The 27,878-nt window shown below is 43.6% G+C and overlaps 1 protein-coding gene across 1 annotated transcript in view; it reads left to right on the top strand.

Moving 5' to 3' along the window:
• Positions 1 to 2,701: 2,701 nt before the first annotated feature.
• The window catches only part of PDZRN4 (PDZ domain containing ring finger 4), a 311,285-nt gene continuing 286,108 nt past the window's right edge, over positions 2,702 to 27,878 (top strand). Inside the window, exons 1-3 of the mRNA XM_073000473.2 lie at positions 2,702 to 3,511; positions 9,340 to 9,426; positions 11,686 to 11,790. Coding sequence (XP_072856574.2) covers positions 2,855 to 3,511; positions 9,340 to 9,426; positions 11,686 to 11,790 — 849 coding nt within the window. The 5' untranslated portion in view covers positions 2,702 to 2,854. The remainder of the gene's footprint in view (positions 3,512 to 9,339; positions 9,427 to 11,685; positions 11,791 to 27,878) is intronic.

Below are 27,878 nucleotides of genomic sequence, written 5' to 3' on the forward strand. Positions count from 1 at the left end.
CTTCCTTTACTCCTGGTAGAAGGGCAGGGGAAGTGAAGTTTTTTTTTAAAAAAAGATTCTGGTATACTATTACTGAGATGCTGTGACACTTAAGAAAAGAAAAAGAGTATTCTTTTTGGTTTGTCTGAAGGGCCAGTTAAGAAATTGCCTGCAGCTGAATCCATGGATCCCGAGCCCTTCCCCCACAACATCCTAACTTCCCAAGCCTTGTTCCCCTCCTTTTCTGTTTCTCTGCCCACTGCTTGTGCAGGGGGTTGCCAAATGTTGGTTGGCTTAACAGCCCTTGCTGAATCCTGTGCAGGAACAATGCCATTCTGTGCAACACTCTTTACAGTCCCATGGAGCTTGGCATTTCTTCTGCCCTTTCCAGGGAAATCCTACACAGGAAATATGTCCTTCTATGAAGGAACTGTAATAATTTTAAAAATCTCGTGGAGCAGTGGTTAAAACGCTGTACTGCAGCTAAAACTGTGCTCACAACCTGGGGTTCAAATCCCAGGTAGCTGGCTCAAGGTTGACTCAGCCTTCCATCCTTCCGAGGTCGGTAAAATGAGTACCCAGCTTGCTGGGGGGGGGGGGCAATGTGTAGCCTGTATAATTAAATTGTAAACCGCCCGGAGAGTGCTTGTAGCGCTGTGGGGCGATATATAAGTCCAAAAAAATAAAAATAAAAATCTATGCAGAGACATCTTTCAATGAGAAAAGAAATCCCTCCCTCCCCCATATCCACTTCTCTCCAAGAGTGAAAAGCTCCTTAGCTGATGAGTTTATGAATTATAATAGTGATCCACTTATAAATCTACTGGGAAGACTTATATCTTCAAGAACCATTGGAGTAAAATAACTCTGCTTTAAGAGGATGGTTCACTTTTTACTATTTGGAGAATTTTAGAATAACATACTCTTGGATGCAGCAGAAAATAAGAAACCTGGCTGAAATTAAAGGCAACATCTCTTCCTTTGAAGTAGTTTTCTGAAACATTCCTGTGTGCAGTGTCAAGGAGTCACCACTCGGAAGAAGAAGAAAAAACCGCCCGCTTCTTTTGAACTGCCCTGAAAGTGGTTGCTCAGAGGTCCTCTCTGGAGACAGGCATCCTTTCCTACAAACTTACTGAGTAGAGGCCCATATGGGGCCAAACCCTCCTAATATAGTTCCCCAGGAGGAGTCCCATTAAACCTAAGAGGACGTCCCGCTGAGTAGGCATGAAAGGTGGGCTCTTTGTGCCCATTCTATACTTGTCAGAGCATCTTTCCTTCATGTCACCTGCCCGACCCACAAGATCATCCCAGTCCAGGCTCCTCTGGGTGGCCACCCCAAAGGAGGCCCATAAGTCCTCAACAAGAGGCAGAGCCTTCTTCATGGTGGCTCCAACTTGATGGAAGCAGCTTCTGGAGGAGCTCTGCCTAACTTCTCCCTGCTGACATTTAGGAAGCAATGAAAGACATCGCTTTTCAGGGAGGCTTTTCACATCGTCCCCAGCTAACGATCTTCTCCCCCCTTTTTCTTTCCCCTCCTCTTGTCCCCCCCTTCTTTTCCTCTGTCTGCTCTAGATTTATATGACTAGTCGGTGCCACCTGTTCTTTTTAGAGTTATTGTTGCTGCTTTTAATGTTTCTATTTTTATTTTTGTTTTCTGTTATATGTGTTGTAGCCTGTCCAGAGTAGAGTCGTGACACTAATGGCAGTGGGATACAATTGAATGAATGAATGAATGAATGAATGAATGAATGAATGAATGAATGAATGAATGAATAAATAAATAAATAAATAAATAAAATAATTTAGAATAAGCACTAGCAGATCTGGAAGGTGCTTCAAAGGTTTTTGTTTTCTGTGCAGTCGTTTTTTCAACTCTTGGTAACTGTCCTGGAAGGTAGAACAAAGATCTGTTTTGCATCTCAATGAATCGTCCCCAAAAGATTGCATAGCCTAACCCAGAAAGATACGGGCCAGCTCTTAAAGGGATGGATCGTTTTAGGCAGAAGCGCAAACGGACGAGTTCTTTTTTCTGTAGCAAACAGTGCTAGCAGAGAACCATACACCGTAACTATGCACCAGCGTGGACTAATCCCGCTGCTCTGCTGCCGCTGAAGGCAGCCCTGCAGTTGGCCCGACGCATCCTATTCTGGAAAGCTTGGGTCCCCTGGATCAGCGCGTGCGCTGAAGTTTAGAAAAGTTTACAACAAGGGAACCCCGGGCGTCTTTCAACTCTTGCCTTCTGCTAATACAAAGGTGGTTCTCTTCGGTCCCTTTCCGTTCGTGGGCACACAGCGAAATGGGATTTTGGCATTAGAGAAAAATAACGCCTTGCCTGAATCTCGGTCCGGCGAAGTTGGCAAAAGCGTACAGTCTTAACTAAAGGCTTCAGGGTCGTTGAAAGCGACAGGAACCGCTGCGCTAGTAAGCGAAACGTCCGGCTGGGGAATCCGTGCCTACTTTAGGAGTTCGTTCATCCATCAGCTTCTCTCCTTGGGGGAGTTCTTTGTCTGCCCCCACCCCACATCTTCACCCTCCCCTTCCCTCTTTCCCACCCCTCCCTTTGGGAGGAAACCAAAGCAGGCTCGCCCGCCCCACCAGCGAAGTCCAACGGTTAGGTGGGAGCGGGGCGCTTCTCCCTTCCCAATCCCCGCCGCCCTCGCCCGCGCTGCCCCCGCCCCGGCTCGACGCCCAGAGGGCGGAGGTGTTGACAGCGGGCGGGGTGGGGGGGGTAGAGAGAGAGAGAGAGAGAGAGAGAGAGAGACGCGACCGGAGGCGAGCGCCTCTTCCAGGGCAGCATCCGCGGGCGTGGCGGCGAGGCGCTGAAAACTTCCCCGCAGCCCACCGACCCAGCCGCCCGCCTCTGTCCCCCGCTCCGATGCCCGGCTGCCCGTTCCACCCCGCAGGAGGAGAGGACGCTGCCCTGGGTCTGGCGGCGGGCGGCGGCCCGGCGGAGCAGCCCGGGCCGTGCGGGCGAGGGCCGGAGGCGCCCCGCTCCACCCCGGGCGGCGGGCACGTCCGCTGCGCCCGCTGCCTCTTGACCTGGGCGGCGAGGCGGCGGCGGCGGCGGGGGGGCGACAAGAGCGCGCCCGGCCGCGGAAAGGACCCGCCGCTGCCCTGGTCGGCGAAGCGCGCCCCCGACCCGGCCAGGTGCAGCCCTCCGGGGTTGTTGCGCGAGGGCGCCTGGGGCGCAGCAGCAGCGCCAGCACCACCACCAGCAGCGGCTCTCGCGGCGGGCGCCGGGCGCCGGTGGGAAGAGCCGGCAGCGCTGATGCCGGAGGCGGGCGGGCTGTGCCGCCAAGAAGGGGCGGCCGGCGGCTGTTGCTGCTGCTGCTGCTGCTGCCGCCGCCCCCCCTGCTGCCCGCGGCCATTCCTGGCTCGCGCCCCGCGTCGCCCGCTGCTGGAGGAGCGCGCCGGCGGGTCGAGTCGCGGGGAAGGCGCGCTCCCGGGCCAGCCGGCGGCGCCCAAGGACCGCCAGAAGTGCCGCCAGCCCGTCGGCCCCGGGAACCACCTGGAGGACCACCGCCCGGGCGAGGTGAGGGACGGCAGGCAGGCGGGCAGGCAGGCGGGCAGGCAGGGGGCGCAGACCTCCGAGGTGGGGGTCGCGGGTACCGCCGAGACTGGCGCCCTGGCTAGGCTGTTGTTCGCGGTGGCGAAGCCGAGCCTTCACGTGGGAAGGCAAGTCCCATCAGTTGCTGGCACAGGAAGACAAGGTGTCCCGGGCTGCTGTTTTCAGGGTTGGGGGGGAGAACGTGGGCCTTCCCAGGGATACTACTCAGTGGCCATCCGAGGAGGGCATGGCGCGTGGGCATCTGGTCTGCGCAGAGGACCTTTGGAGAAGGAGGAGGACGAAACTGCCCGCCATTGGTTTGGGTCTCTGGCCGGGGAACCAGAGGTTGGGAGTTCAGTTCCCCCACGGTGCCTCCTTGACTCCATGATCCATAGGGGGACCCTTCCAGCTCTGCAGTTCTGAGATGATGACTGTATTTTAAACTATCTGCCCTTGTCCGGCAGCAGCTCAGGCTCTGCTCAACCCATCCTTTCCCGAGGTCTTAGTTTCCTTTGGCTGGCTCTAGTCGGAGATAATGAAAGAGGAGAAAAATCGTAAAATGGATGAAATGCCAAAAATTAGGATACTTTGGTTGCAGTGAGAAACAGGACCTACAGATTGTTACAGTTGATCATTCGAGGTAACAGACATAGGAACACGCAGGAGAACTGGCTGAAAAGCCTGGGAGAATGGCTTGGATGCAATACAGCATAATCATTTAGGGCTGCCATACCCGATGTCAGGGAAGAACCATGATGAGATCCAACCTCTGGTAGGAGAGAAGCAACATAAAGACTAAGTACAATAATGGAAATGGTGTGGGCTCATGGAGTGCCTGTCCCTGAAGAATAAGTCCAACAGGTGTAGCCTTCACATCCACCATGCAAAGCTATACCTGTGGAATTCCTTTGTTAGCAAGATTCCACATGATGGAAAAGGCAGATACCAAATAAGTTTTAATCTCTAAGGTACAAGTTAATTCTGCATCCAGGATCTGTTTTCAGTGTGTCAGGATCCACATAGTGCTGCCTCTGAGCAGAGTGTAGGAAAAATACATCTACATGTATTCAAAAGTGCTCCTTTTCTTGTTATTTTGGCTCTTTTATTGAGAATAGCCATTGAGCACTGTGCTGCTGTTACTATCAAATGTACTCTTTCTAGCTTCTGACTAAAGTCTTTTTTTTTTCAGACACATTTTCAGTATTCTAGAAATTGGTGGATCACTGAGTATCTGCAACCTGCGGAGAAAACTTCTTTGAAAGTTTTGTGCCAAAAGCTATGGGCCTGAGAGACAGCTGATAAATATAGAAAAGCTAAACAAAGGCAATCCGATCAAACTCTCCTTGCAAAAATATTTGCATTAGAGTGGTTATACAGGCTGAGATCACTCTCCTCTGGGAAATGATTCCCAGTGAGTTCTCAGCTTCGTAAATCTGAACTGTGCATCTATATAGCAGCTTCTGTCTGCACAAATACAGGAAATTGACCTGTGGAGCAATGGTGACTGTGTGAGTTGCAGATTATGGGAAAGATAATTAGATTACACTAAAGCACTTGCTCTGGGCCACATCTCTTCATTTTAAAGCATGACATGAGCTGAGTGTTTGTGAGAAATTAAATTAAAATGAAGGAAATTGAATTTTTGAACTTTCTACTACTATTCTGAAACTGGGCAGAGTTAAGAAAAGTTTTGTATCATCTGCAAATTTCATAAGTATCCCCTGCATTTAGCACTGGTGTATTATGCAATTGTATTTTATTGTGGTGTTAGGTTTATGTTGTTTAGGTTGGATGTTTGTTTAATAAAAAAAAGAAAAGTTTTGTAGAAAGATTACTGTAGACAAAAAGGAAAGTAATGGAAAAGAACAAATGGTTGTTGTGGGTTTTTCGGGCTCTTTGGCTGTGTTTTGAAGGTTGTTCTTCCTAATGTTTCGCCAGTCTCTGTGGCCGGCATCTTCAGAGGACAGCACTCTGTGCTCTGGTGCAGTTTGATTGGGAGTGGAGTATTTGTTATGTGCCATAAATACTCCACTCCCAAGCCACCTACACCAGAGCACAGAGTGCTGTCCTCTGAAGATGCAGGCCACAGAGACTGGCGAAACGTTAGGAAGAACAACCTTCAAAACATGGCCAAAGAGCCCAAAAAACCCACAACAACCATTAGATCCCGGCCGTGAAAGCCTTCACGAATGAAAAGAACAAACTTGAGTAGCATCTCTTAGGTATTCCACTAAGCATTGGGAATTTGTAAACTTCTCTTTATGTGGCATGTAGATCTGTGTATACTTGGAGTAGTGGACCAAACAATGAGCGGGTTGGTGTCCAACACAGTCATTCTTAGAGCAGACCCATTGAAACCAATGGGGGAAAGTAGTTTTGACTAAAGTTCTATGGTTATAACTTATCAGTAAGTCTACTTTAGCTAATCCTCAATTCTGATCTACCCCTTCCTGAGAGTAAGCCCTGTTGCACTCATTAGGGATTACTTCTAAGTAGGTAATATATGGTTCCCAGTGTGGTATAGTGGATACAGTGATGGAGTAGGACTCTGGAGTCAGGGTTCAAATCCCTGTTGAGCCATGAAAACTCACTAGGTGAGTGGAACTGGTAAAACCACTCCTTAAATATCTCACTAACTTTGAAAATGCTGTTAGGGTGATCATAAGTGGGTTCCAACTTGACAGCACACAACAAGTACAGGTAATGCATAAATCTGGTTGTAAGCATGGCTCTAACCTAGGACATAGGTAACTGACCTTGTAGAGAATTTTGGACTTAAATGTAAGCAAAGTCAGCCTTGACAGCTGTCTGCATGAATCATTCAGAACAGAAGCATGTTTGGATCAGGATGCTAATTAGTTCGATCTTGGTGTTTTTTCTGTAAACATGGTTGGAAAGGGTGCCAGCAGCAGGCTGTTAAAACACTGATATCACGAATACATATTGCTGCAGTAAAATGTTGGCTCAGAGAACTACTAGTGGCTTTTAGTTTGGCGAGTAGTTTATCACAACACTTCTAAAGTCTGATCTGTATTTTCACAGATGCAGTTCATATAGTCTTAAAAACTTGTGCTTTGTACACTAATACGTAGTTACTTCCAAGTAAGTACATGCATTGTTATAATGTCATGTGTTCAAACAAATTAATAAATTCTGCACAGCTTCTGGGTTGAAATTGCATTGCTTCCCTTTGATTTAATAAAGAAACATTTTGATGGCTTTAACATAGTAAGCTTATTTTGCATAGGATAGTTTAATTTCTCCTGTCTTCATTTTTCATCATCATGTTTGAAAGGCCCTTTATAAGTCAGGCAATGGTGAAGTACAGTGGTGCCTTGACTTATGCACTTAATCCGTATTGGAGTGGTGTTCATAAGTCAAAATGTTCATAAGTCGAAGTACCATTTCCCATAGGAATGCATTGAAATCCAATTAATCTGTTCCGGCCGAAGAAAAAATACAAATAAATAAATAAAAATAAAACACTGCAAGTCCCACACTGGGATTGCAAATAAATAAATAAATAAATCCAAAAATAAACATTGGAGCAAGTCCCATGCTGGGACTGCAAAAACAAACAAACAAATAAACAAACAAACACACACAGAGAAACATACCCCCCCAGCCCAAACCTACCCTCGAAAACCCACCCAGAACATTTTTTTAAGTAAAAAAGCAGCACCTTACTGGTCCGAAGCCTCGCAGGGGTCCCCTGCCGCCACTGATCGCTGACTTCGGAGGCCTCCCAGGGCTTCCCCGCCACTGCTGGAGGCCTCCCAGGGGTCCTCCGCCACTGCCGATCGCCACCTTTGGAGGCCTCCCAGGGCTTCCCCGCTGCCATGGGAGACCTCCTGGGGGATCCCACGCCATCACCGATCACCGCCTTCAGACTTTCCCGGGGGGTAGAACAAGAGCTTCCCCGGTAGGCTTCCCCTGATTGGTGGTGGCGGGGGACCCCCAGGAGGTCTCCCATGGTGGCGATGGCAGTGGCACCAGAAGCCTAGAAGGCAGAGCCTCCCTTTTGTTAACCATTGGGGAGAAAGAGCTACAAAGAAGCAGCCTCTTCGCCACCAATGGTTAGTTTTTTTTGAATCTCCCGCCTTTTCCCCCTGCCTTTTTTTGTTTGTTAGTCAAAGCTCTAGCTGCAAATCAAAGCAAAATTTTGCAGCTGGAGCTGTTCGTAAATCAAATTGTTTGTAGGTCAGGGTGTTCGTAAGTCAAGGCACCACTGTTACAAGTGAAGGGGACAGGAATGCAGTTCGAGAGTGATAAATAGTCAAGGAATGTCTTCTTACTTTGAACAACAAGTTCAGACCTTCAGGTCCAGATGAATTGCATTCAAGAGTATTGAAGGGACTGGCTGAAGAACTCTCAGAACCACTATATTATTTTCTCAAAATCATGGAGAATGTGTAAAGTGCTTGAAGTGAAATGATTAGAGGGGGGCTAACATTGTCCTTATCTTTAAGGAACCTGGGAGCTATAGACTATTCAGCCTGGCAATAATTGCAGGGATAACAAGAAGCCAACATGGAATTATCAAGAGCAAATTCTGCCAGACTAATCTTATCTCATTTTTGATTGGGTGACCTCCCTGGTAGATAGTGGGAACGCTGTAGGCATAATATATCTTAACTTCAGCAAAGCTTTGACAAAGTGCCCTATGATACTGCAATGAGCAGACTAACTAGGTCTGGGCTGGATAAAACACTGTCAGGTAGAATGCTTCTCAATGGCTCCTTCTCAAACTGGGAGGAGATGAACAAGTGAAGTAACACAAGGCTCAGCTCTGGGCCTGGTGCTCTTCAACATTTTTATTAATGACTTGGATGATGGGATGCAGGGGATACTTATCAAATCTGCAGATGACACAAAACTGGGGAATTGTTTCTGTCCTCCAAAACAAAATTCAAAAAGATTTTAGTAGGCTTGGGCGCTGGGCTGAAAATAATAGAATGAAATTAGAGAGGGATAAGTGCAAAGTTCTACATATAGGAAAAAACCCAATAAACACATAGTTACAAGATGGGAGATATTTGGCTCAGTACTAGTACGAGTGAGAAGGATTTTGGAATTGTTTTAGATCAAAAGCTGAATATGAACCAACACGGCAATGTGGCTATATAAAAAAGGCAAATCTGTTTTAGGCTGCATTAACAGAAGTATACTCTCCAAATCCCATGAAGTACTATTGCCCCTCTATTTGGTTCTGGTTAGGCCTCATCTTGAGTATTGTGTCCAGTTCTGGACACCATACTTCAAGAAGGATGATGACAAATTGCAATAACTTCAGAGGAGGGCAACAAGGATAATTAGGGGACTAGAATCCCTATGAGGGATTTCCTTATGAGGAAAGACTGAAAGAACTGGGCATGTTTATCCTTGAGAAAAGAAGACTGAGGGGAGATACAATAGCAGTTTTCAAATATTTGAAAGTATTCAAATAGAGATCATTGTCAGGATCTGTTCTCGATCATCCAGGAGTGCAGTCCACACAATACCGGGCTCAAGTTAGTGGAAGCCAGATTTTGGTTGAATATCAGGAAAAATGTCCTGACATTTAGATCAATACAACAATGGACAACAATTACTTTGGGAAGTGGTGAGTGCTCCAGCGCTGGAAGCATTCAAATTAGGTGACCATCTGTTAGATTTACTTTGATTTGGATTCCGCATTGAGCAGGGATTTTGGTTTGATGGCTGCATATGTCCCTTCCAATCCCATTAGTCTGTAATTCTATAATTCTGGTGTTATATACTGTGTATATACAGTTTATATATCTAACAAGCAATATTTTGTTCTTTCTTCCTAGGGAGTACAGCCGAAGTGCTTAACCATCATGCTGCACAGAGAAAAAAATGCACTGGGATTTAATATTGTTGGAGGACTAGCTAACCAGGTAAGCAGTAAAGTTACTGAAGTATTTTTATATATGTGTTTGTTCTTACCAAAGGAATTGCTAGGTCCATTTCAACACTAAGTAAAACTTATGGCTATTACACATGGAGCTGTTACACATGTCTCCCTTACCTCTCAGTTGGTAAGCGGGGGCATGTGCAGATGGCCCCAGGCCAGTTGACAGGCTAGCTAACTTTTAAAAAAATTAAGTTAGCTGGCCTTTCAAGTGGCCAAGGGCCATCTGCACATGTCCCTGCCTCCTAGCTGAGAGGCAGGGAAATGGACAGAGACAGGCTGGCCTGCCAGAGCAGGGACCTCTCAAGATGGTCATGGCTGCTGCGGTGGAGGATGATGATACAGCATCAAGAAAAGGTAGGGAGGCAATGGGAAGGTGGTGGGAGGCAGATTGTGAGGGCAAGGACCAAACCAGGTTGTTGTTTTTTACACACACACCCAAAGCCCGAATGAGCTAACAATTTGATTGGTAGATTGTTCAGAGAAAATTGTAACTTTGTGGTTTGTGGTTTGTAAACTTCTAGGAACCACGAACCAAGATAAACTGCCATCTTGGCGGTTTGTGCCCATCTCTAATCCTAACCCAAAAGCAGAAGGAACAAGCTAGCTCTACCCACTATCTCCCAGCTCTTGCATGTGGACAGCTAAATAAAAAAAAAGAAGAGTGACTTTTATGTGTTGGCATAATATATCTTAACTTCGGAACTCAATATTTTAATATCTTAAATATCGAAATATCTTAATATTTCGGAACTCAAGGGGAAAGACATTAGCTAGAGCAAGGCATTCACGGGTAGTATAGAGTTTCTCTTGTTTCTCACCTTCTGCCCACTCACCTTTGATTTAGCAGATGGCCAGGCTTAGAAATGTCACCAGAAACAGAGTAGAGATAGTCAAAACACAAAAACAGCAGGAAGCCAGAGGTTGAAGGCCATACATTCAGGCCCAGGAAAGAAACATAAACATATCAATAGATAAGGAAACATGGAATACCATTTCCTTCAGACTTTTAGGTGCATCTCTGGGGCAGGCCAAAGGGGAGTTGGGGCACCTTATGCATATCTATAGTGGACCAATAACTTTGTAATTCTTGGCATCATTACCCAATTGGGGGCAAGATCCTAATTTTAGGAGAAGCTGACCAGTAGAATTGTAGGACTTTATGGTTCTTTGTTTGTTATATTATAAAATATCTGTACACTGTATTTTCGTGGGCTTCTCTGCTTTTAAGAGAAGTCCCAGCTGACTTTGTATTGCTTATTCTCAATAAAATTGGACTTTGGTTCAACTGGCTGCGTCTTGCCTGATTCCTTGCCAGAGACTAAATTAGGAAATGGACTTTGGCCCATAACAGTTCTAATAATGGGGAGAGCCCCCACAATAGAGAAAGCTCTCTTCTTCATAATTAGGTCCACATATTTGGAATACAGAATGGAAAGGATGAGGTTAACTTGTTCATGGATGAAGAGGGCTCATATCTATCCATTATCTCATGGTATATAGACAGACACGATGGTCAAAATCCTGTTGTTTAATATAATAAAACACTCTAGAGTAGGCCTGTTGAACTAGTAAGGATTTAATGAGTCAACCTTACATTCCACTGATTCAAATGAGCCCACCTTACTTTAGCACAGTTAGTTGCAGAGTGAGCCTATTTGAAACAAGGAAACTTATGGAAGAGTTGATTCATCTAATTCCAAATGATTTAGTGAGCCTATTTTGGTGTGATTTATTATGCAAAGCAATAAGTTTTTGGCTAATATGACATAATTGCACATGCTAGGTGTATGAATTATGTTAACATAGCACTTTGCAGGTTTTTCCCTATGCCCCAAAACTCCTGTGCACAGTCTTTTATGTAGGGGAAAACAGAGAGGGATGTTTTGGAGATGCATACTCCTGAAGCAGTGCATCATGTTTTAAATATGCAATTCTTTCAAGAACACACATTCTAATTATGGCCTTGTTTAAAATATAATCTATCTGCACCTGTCTCAGACTGCAGTTTTATAGACAGTCACATGAATAAGAATGACAGGATACTGATAATTTTTGTCAAATTTCATAATATAGTTGACAAATGTCAGTGTGATGCATAATGTTCTGTAGGTTGTGTTTAAAATCCCCTGTGATTTGTAACCAGAAAAAGAATGGCGCATCTCAAAACTGTATCACAGGGTTTAATAATGCTCTAGAAACACTAATGTAAAAATGCACTTTTAAACACTGTGCTTCTGTCTAGGGCAGCCAAGTGGAATCTGTTGAAGGAATTTATGTGTCCAGAATCATGGAAAATGGGCCTGCAGACAAGGCAGAGGGTCTGCAAGTTAATGACAAGATCATAGAGGTAAAAAGGAATCAATTATATTATATAATTGAACATGCTTTCCTTTTGTTACCATGTAATTTTTTAAAAAAAAGAAAATGTATGCCACTAATTTTGAGTGAAAACCTTTCACATGCATCATGGAAATATTACTGGTAACATATGAACTGGATAAATCAAGGAAATTTATTTTATGTGTGTTTCTCTTTGTGAGGATGACTAAATAAGATTGGCTGATTGTCAATGCCATCTTTTATTCAGGAATGCTTTTATGATTTTTTAAAAAAATATTAATTTTATTTGCCATAAAAATGACTGTCTCTGTTGTTTGTGAGGTACTTCTGAGCATTGAAAGGTTATCTATTTGGGAGTTTCCCAGCAGCCATGAATTGTGCTTTTCTTTTTCAATCTGCATGATTTGTTTAGTACATGACACTTTCTTTTTCTGGTGAGAAAGCTTGGTATGAGAGCCACATGACTGTATGCTTTTAATCATGTCAATATTTTCTGCATGTGGCATATTGCTTTTATTTTGATGGTCAAGGTTAAGATCAGAGCAATGGATCCAGATCAAAACCACTTAAGCAAAGTGTTATAGAATAGAGATACATTTTGCTGCCTCAGGACTGAGAAAGCTTTCATTCTCTAACTAGGTCAGAAGGTTCTCTAACTAGGCCAGTTCTGGGACAGTGTTGTTGGTGACTCTAGAGACTTCATCTCGATTTGGTGTTGTGACTCTAACTTTCCATAATGTATCAATGTGAGAAATCGGATACGGAAACATTTAGTTTGAGAAAATATTTTCCGTGCTATTTGGTGGAAGACATTGGTTGGTATGCTGTTGTGACGGAATGTAAGGGCACATCTCTGTGCTGTCGATCTGTACCCATGATTTTATTAGTGATTAATAATGCTGCTGTTTTACTAAGGAGTTCAGCTTGGTGGGTTTTTTAAAAGGAATCCAAAGATGGATAAATACCCCACAATACAAAAAGTGGTTATCAGGTATTATTTCCTAACTCAGTTGACATTTGTTGGAAGTGTTTCCAAGCTTCCTTGATAACTGTTGACATTACAGTAGTGATCTGAGCAATATAGTAAATATGATCCAGGATGTTAAAGCTGGTGTATTAGTATTACCTGTGCTAGCCTGAAGCAAAAAAAACCCAGGAAGACTAAATCTACCGCTGAGCTTGAAGTAGTTCTGTCTTCATATCAAATGGTTAGAAAAGAACAAGACTGGGCAGTGTGTGGACCTTCAAATAATGTTGGACTGCAATCATTCCTTACCATTGGCTGTGCTAAGTAGGACTGTGTTACAGTTCAGCAACATTTGGCAGTACTGTACACAAGTTGCCTAATTGGCTGTGGAAAGTGCTGCATATGTTGCTCTTCACATTCCTTACGTCCAGTTAAAGACGTGGCTATAAGATCCTGTCTTTCTCCCAGCTCTGTTTTTCTCTAGTGTGGAGATGTCTGCATTCCCGTCGTTGCCTTATGGCATAAATGAAAAGGGTTCCACTGTTAGCCATGACTGGGAATAGTCCTAAAATACTGTTGTTCAGTGATTTGAAGATATCTAGTTTCAGAGTTTGTGATAGCCCTCAATTTGTGTTATATTTAAGGAACTTCATGGGATTGCCTTATAAATGGATAAGTTGTTTGTTTTTAGAAAAACAGAGGTAGAACTTTAATAATAGACAATCTGAAAAGTGTTATTATAGATTTTGGAGTTCTGCTTCTAAGTGTTATGGCTTCGATGCCTGAGCTTCCTCTCTGTGTGACTGCCTTGTGCCTAAGGCCTAAATCCAATTGCTACGTTCAAGTAGAATTAGACCCATTGAATCAATCAGTGAATGATGAGTCAACAATATGTGACTCCCATTGATTTAGTGGGTTTACTGTAGTTCATATAAATAGTTGGATTTAGTCCCAAAGCTTAAACAAATTAAGAGCTGGGAATTCATGTTTTAGTGTTCCTTTATATCTTGATTTTATTTTTAAAACTGACACTGTTTTGAGATCTAACTGGGACACCCTAAGATTGGAATTTTATACACACATAATGGGAAATAAATTTTGCTTGGAGATGAAGAGAATTTATTTTGAATGGACACATATCCATATATGATACATATAGATGATTCTTTTCATCTGAAAATGTCCGTGAAGCATTTTAATCATGGAAATGTTACTTATGAGTCTAAGTGCTCTAGCTCTTTTCATTCTGAGAACACTGACTGATTTCTGAAAGAGAGTAAAGGCCCAGCTGGTAGTGGGATAAAGGAACATGGAGCACAGCCTGCAAGTAGCCTGAATATTATGGATAAATTTAGGGCTAGATTAGAGCTCCATTCCCAGATATTCTCAGTAGAGATGTGCACAAACTGAATTGTGAACCAGAAAAACTGATGAACCAGGCTGGTTTGTCAGTTTGGTTCATGACTTGGTTCAGCAATCTTGTTTTGAGGAAGCAAAACAAAATGCCAAACTTTTTTCCTTTTGGTGTGTGGGTGATCACGGAACAAAGGAAGGCTAATTGCCTTAGAGAGAGAACAAGGGAGTTGACAGCAGATGTCCGAGCCAGCGGAGCCTACTGGCAACGCCATGAGAGCTCTTTTATTTACTTAGCATGATTACATAGTATGTCATGAGAGAGACAGATAAGATACTAATTACTTAATCGTAACTAGGATTAGCTAAAATAACTCTTTGATCTTATGCTTTACCTCTAAGCGAAAGGGCAGAATAAGGGCCTGGTGGCCTGCTGGCCTGCTGGCAGCCTGGTGGCCTGCTGGCCTGCTGGCAGCTGCCACTTCCTGCCAGGAGTGTACGCACATCACTGGAACAGAATGCAGCTACAGCCTTTATGCAGAAGTTTCCCACATTGGCGTTTCAAATGCTTCAGCAAAATGGGATGCCCGCCTGCCCCCTTCCTGCTACTTCCATCACTTCCCTGCTTGTTCCTACAACTGCCTCCTCCTTCTCCTTCTCTGCCCACAGTTGTGGGGGGGGGCAGATTGAGAATATAATCTGTGTGGTTTGTTATCTGATGCAGCTGGATCTTTAATGAAAATGTTTGTTGTTTTATTACACAAAAGATCATTGTAAATGATATCTGCGCTTTAAACTAGAAATAATTTGTTTTTTCTGCAGGGCATGAAATACCGGTTTTTCACTCTGATAATATGTACCGTGTACTCTGATAAATGTCATGTCAGTCCTGCTGAGAGTAAAATCTACAGTTGTGTAGACAAAATGAGGAAATGATGCTCATATTGGCAAGAAGTCAAGAGCTTTTCATAGTTTGTGCACTGGAGCTTTACATGTGAAATTAATGAGTTTTAATACTTGTCATCAGCTCTCTTTTTTTGGTAATTTTAATTACTTTGTTTTGCTCTCTGTACGATGTTGTCTATTGCATTGCAAGCATGTTATTTATAGATGTTTTTGAGCGCTGCTAACATTTGCTCTCTTTAACTTCAGATGTTCTATACTTGCCCAAGTCCCAGGAGAGTAATGAAGGTGGAATACTGCTGTTGTTTCAGAGTTCTGTTCCTGTTAAGGGTCACTGGCTGTGAACAGACCCAATGGCCTCAGTGTGGGTTGCACAGAATTCCTCCCTGGAATTATTTCCATTTGGGAATCAGGTCATGGTTTGGTAGCCCTAAATTGTGCATTTTTCAGGACTCTGACCCATAGCAATATTCTTTTTGAAAAGACATATAAGGACACCATCCGAAACCCATTTGCCCTGTACTAACATTGGTGATTTAATCTACTGCAGAAAGCCTTGATTAAGGTAGGCCTGGGACACTAAAGGATGTGTGATAGGTTTCTAAAGTTAAAATTCTCAATCTCAATCTGAGTCCATCTCGGCAGGTTAAAAAATGTTCTGCCTAAGGGTAAAGGTACTATAATGAATGTAAGAATTTAATATTCTAGGAGATTCTTGGGAAGTAGAAGACGGAAAGCAGTCAGAAGGGTCACTTCCTATAAGGAGGAATATTAGGTCAAAAAGATTCCCTTTTCTCAGATCTCAAGTGCTTTTTCTCTGCCAAATATACAAAAGATTTCTGCTTTCCAGAGCCATATGCATATTTCCCCATCCCAATAAGTATTCTAACTATTCATCTGTATCCTGCATTTATCTAGCAATATGATTGTGATTTTCATAGTGAAGATTGGGGTCTATCTTGAAGATTTCTTTGCACCTCACCACACTTCATGCAAAACTGTGATAGGAGTTGATGTAGATCATTTGCATGTAGAAGAAAAAATCTTCTAAGAAACCCCTCTTAGTAATTTAACTCTTTCCATAAATGACATTATGGACTCTTTTAGATTAGATTAGGATTTTAGATTAGGCATTCTTCAGTCTCGAGAGACTATTGTAACATGCTCTGAATAGAGTACTTGGAACAGCATCTAGTGTGAATGAGAAGGCCAATTCAAGAGTGACAATCCCTTCCACACTGAAGACAAATACAATCTGTTCCCTGTCCAGCCCCCTGATTTTGCTGGTTTCAAGACTGCCTCTTTGCCTCAGCCTGCTGAACAAGTGTCTTTTCAAATTGGGAAATGCCATGCTGCTGTCTGCATCCAGGCTGAGTGCTCAGATGTCAAAATTTCCGATCTGTTGAGGTCCATTCCTAAGGCCTTCAGATCCTGCTTGCAGATATCCTTGTGTCGCATCTGTGGTCTCCCTCTGAGGTGATTTTCCTGCACTAATTATCCATACAGGAGATCTTTTGGAATCAGCCATCAGCCATTCTCATGACATGCCCAAGCCAATGTAGATGTTGCTGTTTCAGTAATGTTTACAACTAAAAATTCCAGTTTATTCTAGGACTACTCTATTTGAAACTTTGTCCTGCCAGGTGATACCAAAAATGCATCTGAGACAATGCATATGGAACGTGTTCATCTTCCTCTTCCTATGCACTGCAGCCCCCAATTAGATTTTTTAAATTTTAATTGCCGTGGGGGAGAATACTTACCATGAGAGGAAATGTATTAATTGCTTCATACTTTCCATGCAGTCCTCCCCACTAATGGTGTGTGTCTGTCAACAGACTACTCTAGAGGAAATGCATCACTTTGTAGTTTGTTATTGTTATGTACTGTCAAGTCACATCTGGCAAGCCTACGAATGAGCAATCTCCATCAAAATATCAATCCATCTCATAATTGATCTTCCTCTTTTCCTGCTGACTTCCATATTTCCCGGCATTATTGTCTTTTTGAGAGAATGCCGGCTTCTTATGATGCACCCATAGTAGGACAACCTCAGTTTCAACATTTTGCCTTCAGAAATAGTTCAAGCATGATTTGATGTAGGACCCACTTGCTTTGTCCTTCTGGCAGTCCAGCATATCCACACAGCTGTCCTCCAGCACCATGCTTCAAACGAATCACCTATTTTCCTGTCAGCTTTCTTTTTTGTCCAGCTTTCACACCCATGTAGGATGATCAGAAATACAATAGTATGGATGATTTTGGTCTTGGTCTCCAGTGACACTTCCTTACAACTTGATGATATTTTCTATTCCTTTATTACTGCCCTTCGTAATCTCAGTCTTCTTCTGATTTCTTGGTCACGGTCTCCATTTGGATTGATGACTGAATCAAGCGATACAAAATCTCTAACTATTTCAATTTCCTAATTGTCAACACAAAAGTTGTGTAATTCTTCTGTAGTCATGATTTTTGTCTTCATAACATTCAACTGCAGTCCTGCTCTGGCACTTTCTCTTTTCACTTTCCCTAAAGTTATTGCACTTAGAAACATGGAAAACTATGTTTCCTTCTGAGCTGAGGTGGTGCAAACAAAATGCATATTGCCTCACAACTGGAGATGGGCATGAACTGTCAAACTGGCAGTTCCTGGCTGGTTTGTTTTTCAGCCAAACAGGTGTTCAGTGCTTTCCAGCTCCACCTCCTCTGGCGGTAATCCACTCTAAGACAGTGCCCTCACTTCCCTGTCTCATCTCCCCCAGGCACTGCCTCTAAGTGGTCACCTGCCAGAGGAGGCAGGGCTGGGAAGTGTTGACACTTCTTTCACTGAAGGTTGAATGGCACAAATCACTGGGTTGGCAGTTCATGCCCATCTCTGTTCAGGACTTACCGCAGGCCGTTTCTCATTACTAGTGCAAATGAATGATGATGGCAGGAATAACTACACTGTTCTGCTAGTATGTTAACACATTTTTTATTTCAGTAAGCTGTATGAGAAGCATAAACTATGTTTTAGGAGGAAAACATAGTTCCTTTCAAAATACCATCATGCCTCCACATTCATTTAAAGCCACCTTGCCTGTCCCAAACTATGGTCCTAAGCTGGATCAAGTTCCCTCTGCTTACTGCTGAATTCAAAAAAGTTCAAGAGATACCGCTAGATTGTGTTGTTTTGCTTAAGGGATTAATGTTATAAAAATGCTGTGTTCATTTCTTTTTCATCACAAGTACTAGATTTCCATGGCAGTTTTGACCAATGAGGGTTTTAATCCAACTTTCAGAGTGAGATAAATATCAAGCAGAATTAAACAGCATTTTGATAATTTCGGTAGTGGCACACAGTCTTGTATGTAGCAGAGGCACGTGGGAACTATGGAAAGGCCCTTCTAGGCATGTTCTGCTTTCTTTCTGTAGTTGAGGCTGAAGTAAAGATTTGGTTTTACTTTGAATACTTCACTTTTAAGTGTCAGTGTAAGCCTATGTTTTCATATATCGCTTTTTGTAGTATGGCTCAGCAGACTTAATGAATTGTAAGCATCTTCCACGTTTATTTTTGATGTTGGTGAAATGATTTGTTATTCCATGAAATGATTAAAACACAGTCAATCATACCCTCCATCTGTGAAAATGACAGTAGAAAGTCTAGCTAGTAGAGACTCCCAGCAGTTTCAAAGAATGGTACCAGACAGGCTGAATTCTGTATCTAAGGGCAATATTAAAAACCATTAACTATCCTTTTCTTTGTCTGCCTTTAGCAGAGAGCAAAGCTAGGGCATTTAGAGACCTCTTTCAATCAACTGAACAGTGCCAGGCATTCATTAGGATCTTATGAATCACATGTCACAATAATGATCTAGTAACTCAGAAGGGAAAAATCATAGTTCACTGCCTTATATGCTCTAGGTTAATTTTAATTAGCTGTCACAGATTTCTAGGTCAATAGTTAGACTGAATGACGGCAGATTTAAAAAAAAATTCCCCTTAACCCATCAAAATCCTGTAGTACTCATTTTGGATCACAATGAATGATCTGCTTAATTTCTTGATAACACCAGAGTGGAGAGGCCCTTAAATATATTGTGCTATTGAAAACTTGGTTATTTGCTTGCTAAATAAAAATATAGGTTTACTGAGCGTATTCATTTTGGACAGGGAAATTCTTTTTCCTTTGCTATCTGTTCTACATTGGCAACATGAGTGTACTTCTGTTTATGAAGCTTCTCTCTTCATGGTTTACTGATTATACTAATATACTTTGGTTCACAGAGGTAAAGGTCTGCAGATTTTCCTTTCATTAAAATACCTCTTGCTTTTTTAAAGGAAAGGTGATGAAACCAGTGAGGTAATTGGAGCTGTCAAAACCAATTCACAGATAATGAGCTTGAATATTTGCTATGAAAATAGGAGTCTAAAGAAGTGTTTTTTCCCCCCACATACAAGGTGACACTGACATACAATATAAAGCCCTAAATGGTTTGGGACCTTGATACCTGGCATAACACTTTCTTCCAGTGAGATCCACCTGGCCCACTTGATCATCCCAGTCCGGATGGTTGAGATCACTGACCCTGAGAGAGGCCTAGAAAGAGAAGCCCAGGAACTGGGGCTTCTCCACGGTTGCACCCCATCTTTGGAATAAACTCCCACTCTAGATCAGGCTGGCCCTTTCACTGGGGTTTTTCAAGAGACATCTAAAAACGTAGTCATGTAGTCAGGCATTTCCAGATACTATACTAACAGAGCACAGAAGTGTTGTCAGCTCTTCAACTACCAACTCTACCTTCTTGCTTTTAATTTGGAAGGGCGTGATTGGAAGGATGAGTGGGACCAGGATCACAGCAGAATGTGTGACTGGACAGTCCGGCCCCGGGGGACAGACCCTCATTAAGTCCAGCTGCGTGGGGATATTCGTATTCATATACGAATACAAATGCCCTCATGTCTAATTGTGAGTACAAAGATTCTGTGTGACCAGAAAGCATTTCTCCTTGGGGGAGACAGACATTGCCTTCCTTCCACATCTACAGTGTCTGTCCTTAATTTTAGAGGCTCTTGAAAGTGTGTTGGTAGTGTTGTGCTGTGGAAATGGAGTTCCAGAGTCTTGATCCATTGCTTTTGGAGATGACCTACAGTATATATTTTCAAGAGGTTGTGTTTGAGCATGCGGCTCCTATTCCTGATGTTTTGCTGATTCTTGTGGAGGTGTCAATCAGAACACACTGTAGTCTTCTATGATCTTGCTTAAAGTAGTATGTGTATTGTTGTGAAGGGAGCAACACTCTTTCCTTCTTCGTCTTGCCCTGTTTTCTCTGGCAAATGGAGGATTGTTAATCATTGTCTGTGATCCAAAGTACTGTCTGAATGGAGCTTTGTGTTTATGGTTGGACTGCCTACATCAGCTAATCTCCTTCAGCCTACATGCTTATCAATTTAGCTGTGCCTGGGGGTCATTGGACATAGTTGCTCAAGGACCATAAGGTACTAACCAGCACTGCGAGTTTTACTTGTGGGCAAGCAGTGGATGCCTTCACTAAGGACATGATGGTTCTGCTGCAATGTGATTGGGGGAGTTATAGTCTGCCTTGAGTAGATTCTCCTTTGTCAATGCTTGGTGATTATATTGCCAAATAAATTGGTGCACCACTAACATGTAAGAATTGAAAACATTATCACAAATATTGAATGGAGTTTTCAGGATGCTTTCTGCTTCCCTATGTTCAGGAAAAATTGTTGCTCTTACTTGAAAACTGTGCTTTCTGCAATCATTTATTTTGGATCACTCTGCTGTGCTTAAAACAAAGAGCTTGGATTTAATGAATCTCATGACAGTCCTTTTTTGATGACAGTTGTTGTAAGCGATAACATTTGGTAATGCAAGCAAAAGCCACACGCTTATTTTATCAAGATACATACAAACAAGTGTACAGTATAAACTATAGCTGAATGAATGGAAAAAAAAGGAATATATACATGTAGGAATGGATGCTGCATACTGAGTTAAATTTTAAGGGCAGTGTTTCAGAAATAAGAGCAATGATGAAACTAAGTGACTGTAATAATTCATTATGTTCTGTGTAGCCATGACATTATTTGTTGTAGACATTGTTTCAACTGGAAGTGCGCTCCTTAAAATAACTGTCATTTAAGGAAGGGTATAATTCCTTTGGGAAGAAATACTATTTATTTAATGCGTTCCTATTTTCAACACTGTTTTTTTCATGGCTTAAACTCTGTTTAAATGTTTCAGTGATCCATTGCCAACGTATTAATAAAAGGCTCCAGTAAGTGACCTCTTCAACTTACATTAAGATGCACCTCTTTGTAGTGTACATACTTACTGAGATGTCTTGGCACTGCTTTATTTCCTAAACAAGAAAATGTACAGGAAGGTGTTATGTTCTACAGAAGCTAATCGTCATCTGCACAGAACTGATGGCTATGATGTCTGTGTAGGGGAATGAGCGGGAATGTCATGCCTGAATCAGAGATGCACTGCTTCGGGTCTGTTGCACTAAACTAACACAGAAGGCAAACTGAGGCACAGTAGTTCAGAGGTGGATGAAAGGGTTCATACCTGGCTGGGGATCAGGCTGCCCAAGAGGCAAGCAAGAAACAAAGGCAATAAAAAATGGGAGAGTGGTTATATAGTGGATAGGCCAAACAAGAGGGAACATCTGCAGTGATTCACCACCTGGTGGGATGAATACTTCGGTAGAATAAATTAAGTCTGAAACCACAATTGTACATTGATTCCTCAGGTCAGCTGCTCTGGTTGAATTAAGGAACTGCAATCTGGGTATTATAAGTGTGACTCTACAGCAAAAGGAAACACCAGGCCTTGGTAGTTTATCGTATAGGATTCCTAGGATCAGCTGTTTGAGTCGCAGTTCAGATACCCTAGTTTCTTATGCAGGAAGAGACATAACCCAACATTTGAGTTGCCGTGATGTTATGCTGCATATGGAGACTGTTACATAACAGCACTGATGTTACCTGTCTGTCATGGGTTTGGAGGGAAAGTTCCATCCTATGGGGAGTGGAAGGCGGGACATCAGGAGGAGGGGCTGTACTGTATAAATATGTGATGCCTGTGTGGTGAAGAGGAGATGCCGAGACAGACTGTGAGACACTGGGTTGGGACGAAGCAGCAGCTGGGGAGAAGAAGCTGTTGTGGGAGTCTGGGTGTCTGACAGGGTACTACTGTGTGTCAGAGTACCAGCCTGAAAGGTTCAGGGGTCTGTTGGTTAGCCAGAACTGATGGGTTCAGGGTCTGTGCTTTAAGTTAAAGGTTCTAGGTGAACCAGACTGTATGCTTGTGTGTGTGAGAATAAGCCACGTTACTTTATTTTATTCACCTGATTGTTTTATTTACCCTGTTTGTATTTAAAATAAACCTTATTCTTTTATTGTTTAAAAATCCATCCCTGGTCTGTGTGACTTATTATAGGGAATGGTTGGTGGCAGCTTAGTAACTGTGTGATAGATCCCAGTAGGTCTGGGTTTGTCACATTGATTGGTGTCCAGCGTGTGGGATACGACTGGTCCAGTTGTCCAGCGGTCCAGCAAAGCCTTGGCAGGTGTGCCCAGAGCAAGGGGGGTCTAGTCAGGGACAGTCTGAGGCGCGTAGGTAATCTTCTAGGTGTACCTCACGGGGAGGTGCACTAGTAGAAGAACGTGCCAACTGGGGAGACTTAGATTTAGGTGCTCTGAGGCAGCCTAGTTTTGGCGGGAAAAGCTGAGGCAAATCTGCGTAGCAACAGTGAGCTAGCTTGCCAGCTGAGAGGCCCAGCAGAGGGGGGTAGGCTCTGACTCGATACTGTTGCAACTTTAGTGCTGAAGAACAGCAGCAATCTCTGGGGAGAGCTGGTTCTGAGGCAAGAAGGAAAAAAAGTGGTCGTTTTATTTTGAGGCTTGACTTTTTAAAGCAGCCTGTTCTGAGGGGGGTTATGCCCTTGACTCGAAGCCAAGTAGCAGACATGAGTGAAGTGAAAGACCCCCAGATTGACCAAGGTTCTGAGGATGAATTTGGCTCAGTGCAGGGTGACAGCACAGGAGAGCAGGACCCAGAACTCAGGAAAATACTCCTAGCCCAACAGCATGAACTGAGGGTGAGGGAAATGGAGGAAAGATTAGAGAGAGAAAGAAGGGAGGAAAGGGAGAAACAAAGGCAATTTGAATTAGAGCGAGAGAGAGAGAGAATGGAGAGAGAAGAAAGAATGGAGAGAGAGAAGATGGCGTTTGAATTAAGAAAACTGGAACTGATGAACCAGAACAATAATAATAATAGGGATTCTGAGGGAGGCCAACTGTCTAAGGCTGACCTGAAGAAATTCCCTGTGTACCACAAGGGAGATTGTCCTGAGGTGTTCTTTTCCTTAGTGGAAAGAGCGTTTGTGGACTTCTCAGTGAGGGAAACTGAGAAGATGACCATCATGCGGTCTTTAATCAGTGGTAGCCTGGCTGAGGTTTATGCCGAGATGCCTGAGGAACGGATGAAAGATTTTGCAGAGTTTAAAAAACTGGTGTTTGCAAGACATGGGATAAATGCAGAGCAGCTGAGACAAAGGTTCAGGTCCCTCACTAAAAAACCAGAACAAACTTTTACCCAAGTGGGGGCCCAATTGGTGAGGCTGCTTGAGAAATGGCTATCGCAGGAGGGAATAGAGACCTATGAGCAGCTTAAAGACTTGATAGCCCTGGAACAGTTCTATTCAGTTCTGCATGGGGAATTGAAATTCCAGGTTAGGGAAAGGAAACCAAAATCTGTGGCACAAGCCGCAGAGATCGCGGATTTTATCTCGCAAATAAGAAAGCCCTTGGGTGAGGGGAAATATGTAGGTAAACCCAAAGAAACCTACAGCAAGTACTCTCAGGGACCAGGGAAAAGCCAGCAAGGGGGAGGGGCCCATGGTGAAGGGAAGCCCTCAGGCATGAAACCAAGCCCTCAGAATTTGGAGGGAAAACCAAAACAAGATGAGAGAGAATCAAAATATACCAGAAAATGCTATTTCTGTCAGGGAAAGGGTCATCTAATCTCAGAGTGTGAGAAATTAAAGCAGCTAAAAGGAATGGTGCCTCAGAATTCTAGTGGGACCAAGCCAAAAGCTGTGTTCTGTGTCCAGAAAGAGCAAGGCTCAGTGTCACAGAGGGAGCCTGTTGCCATGGCTACTCAGTCTGGGACAGCTGCCTCTGCTGATCAGGCTGAGGAAAATGGTCCTCTTCTGGAGGTAAAGCGCTGCTTGCTGATAAAAACAGATTCTCAGTTGTTTGAGACAGCCGGGGTGGACGTAGGAATACTTGACCGTCAGTATAGGGGGCTGCGGGACACTTGTTCCCAGATAACCCTGTGCCATCCAGATATTATTCCTAGGGAGTTTATAATCCCAAATGAGAGCATGAAGGTGGCAGGGATTGAGGGGCAGATAATCTCTCTGCCAGTAGCAGAGGTACCTGTCAACTTTCAAGGCTGGAGGGGAGATTGGCGGATAGCGATTTCATCGACTCTGCCAGCAGCCGTGCTCGTGGGAAATGACCTGGCTGAACATGTGAAACGGGTGCTAGTGATTACACGCTCACAAGCCACCACAGGGACAGTTCAGGGGGGTAATGATGAGCCAGAGACGGAAGCAGGTGGGGGGAGTTCAGAAGCTGTGGTGGAAACCTTAACCACAGACAGCAGATTTGGACAGGAGCAAAAGGCAGACGCCACTCTCCAAAAGTGTTTTGAACAGGTGACTGACGCCCAGCTAACACCTGAAACCCCAGTGAGATTTCTGGAGAAAAAGGGGATTTTATATAGAGAAACCCTGAGGAATATCTCAAAAGGGGGAGATGGGATCAGAAGTCAGCTGGTGGTACCTGAAAAGTATCGCCCTATGATCTTACAAAGGGGGCACTCTGACATGTTTGCTGCACACTTAGGAGTGAACAAAACACAGCAGAGAATCACACAGAATTTCTACTGGCCTGACATAGGGAAGCAGATCAGGGAGTTCTGTAAACAATGTGATGTGTGTCAAAGGCAGGGGAATAACCGCGACAGGACCAAAGCAAAGTTGTGCCCTTTGCCTGTGATTGACACTCCGTTCAAATGCATAGGGGTGGATATTGTGGGACCTTTGCCCAAGGCCACAAAGAGGGGGAATAGGTTCATACTAACAATTGTGGACCATGCCACAAGGTATCCTGAAGCCATACCCTTGACAAACATCGAAACTAACACAGTGGCCGATGCTTTGGTGGGGTACATGTCCAGGATGGGATTTGCCTCAGAGATAATCACAGATTTGGGCACATCGTTCACGTCAAAGCTCATGAAACGCTTATGGCAGATCTGTGGAATTAAGCACAAGGAAACCACTGCCTATCATCCTGAAAGTAATGGGTTAACTGAGAAGTTCAATGGGACTCTAATGCGCATGATTAGGGCTTACTTGGCAGAGAATCCAAACAATTGGGACCAGAAGCTGCAATCCCTTTTGTTTGCTTATCGATCAGTGCCACAAGCCAGTACCGGGTTTAGTCCATTTGAACTTCTATTTGGGAGACGGGTGAAAGGGCCCCTTGATTTGATCAAACAAAATTGGGAGCAGATCACCCAGGATGACCCACAAGACGTTGTGACTTACATAGACACCTTGATGAATGACCTAAGGAGAAATCTAGAGCTGGCAGCAGAAACCCTGCCAGCTCAAAAGGTCAGAAAGAAAGCTTGGGATGACCAGGAAGGCAGGGAGAGGCGCTTTAACCCAGGGGAGGAAGTGCTTTGGCCTAGGCTCTGCAGAGAGAGCAAACTGCAGCTGGGTATCCCAGAAAGAAAATACTTGGGTCACAAGGTAGGGGGAGGAGTGATAAAACCCCTGGAGGCCAAAATAGAAGCTGTTCGTGATTGGCCTCGACCCAACACCAAGAAAAAAGTCAAATCATTTCTTGGGTTGGTGGGCTACTACAGAAAGTTCATCCCGAGGTTTAGCGAGATTGCGGCTCCGCTGACCGATCTGACGAGGAAGAAGGCTGATGACCGCATCCCGTGGACCGGCGACTGTGAGGCGGCGTTCCAGAGGTTGAAGGAGGCGTTAATCAACTATCCTGTCCTGCGTGCTCCAGACTTCGACCGGGAGTTTATCATCTACACCGACGCGTCTAACAGCGGGGTAGGAGCAGTTCTGTGCCAGGAGGATGAGAATGGTGACCAGCATCCAGTGTCCTACCTGAGTAGGAAACTCCAAAAAGGTGAGAGACATTTGGCAACCGTGGAGAAGGAGTGTTTGGCCATAGTCTACGCGATCCAGAAGGCCAAGCCTTACATCTGGGGAAGACATTTTGTTCTGTGTACTGACCATTCACCATTGCAATGGTTAAAGACAATGAAAACCCACAATAGCAAACTTATGAGGTGGGCTTTGAACTTACAGGACTATGACTTTGAAGTGAAGGTGGTCAGAGGGTCAGTGAACTGTGTTGCTGACGCCTTATCAAGAAGACCTGAAGACTGAAGACGGCGAAAGAACATGGACTTTATGTATATAATGAAAACAAAAAGTTAAAATGTACCTGGTTTTGAATTTGGTTGGTATTAATAAAGGTAAATTGATGTACTGTATATGGTAAAATGTTTAAATGCATATTTGCTATGGTTAACTTGGAGTGTAAGTATATGTAAGTATTATATGGTATGTATAAATGTTGTTGTGTATTTTATGCAGGTTGTTTTTTGGTGAAAAGCACTTTTAGCTTTCCCCCTACAAAACAACTTTTAAAGAGGGGAGGTGTTACATAACAGCACTGATGTTACCTGTCTGTCATGGGTTTGGAGGGAAAGTTCCATCCTATGGGGAGTGGAAGGCGGGACATCAGGAGGAGGGGCTGTACTGTATAAATATGTGATGCCTGTGTGGTGAAGAGGAGATGCCGAGACAGACTGTGAGACACTGGGTTGGGACGAAGCAGCAGCTGGGGAGAAGAAGCTGTTGTGGGAGTCTGGGTGTCTGACAGGGTACTACTGTGTGTCAGAGTACCAGCCTGAAAGGTTCAGGGGTCTGTTGGTTAGCCAGAACTGATGGGTTCAGGGTCTGTGCTTTAAGTTAAAGGTTCTAGGTGAACCAGACTGTATGCTTGTGTGTGTGAGAATAAGCCACGTTACTTTATTTTATTCACCTGATTGTTTTATTTACCCTGTTTGTATTTAAAATAAACCTTATTCTTTTATTGTTTAAAAATCCATCCCTGGTCTGTGTGACTTATTATAGGGAATGGTTGGTGGCAGCTTAGTAACTGTGTGATAGATCCCAGTAGGTCTGGGTTTGTCACAGAGACCATTCCAGTAAACATGTGTGTTGCAATAACTGGCGACAGGATCAGGATCAGGACTGTGAGGATCTGTGTTTGTCCAGAAGGTCTATGTGTAGAGAATCAATAGTTTAGATGATGTAAGAAGGTGTCACTGTTCCTTGACAGTTTTTTCCCATATTTTCCCTGGGAAACATTTTGCACAGGAATAAACCATTTTACGATTCTAAAAGCTTTGGAGGCAAGGAAGCAGACAAGGACTTTTACACTTGGTGGACACTGCTATTCTCTTGGATGGAGAAGATTTAATGTTGACCAGTTTGTATGAACTCTGTCATGATATTGTAAATCATATCACGCTTAGAGCCAGATTTTTGAAGATTTGTAAGGCAAATATGTTGGGACAAACAATACCCTTAAAGGCTTTGATGAAACTGAAAGAAGAAATTGCAAAGGCAGGCCTGCAGATGAGCATAAAGAAGACAAAAATCATGACTACATGTAGGAATGGATGTGACTTTAATGTGGGCAGTGATGAAATTGCAATTGTTCAATTCTTTGTATGCCTTGGTTCAATCATCACA

The sequence above is a fragment of the Pogona vitticeps genome, chromosome 5, assembly GCF_051106095.1.
Source record: "Pogona vitticeps strain Pit_001003342236 chromosome 5, PviZW2.1, whole genome shotgun sequence".
NCBI lineage: Eukaryota > Metazoa > Chordata > Lepidosauria > Squamata > Agamidae > Pogona > Pogona vitticeps.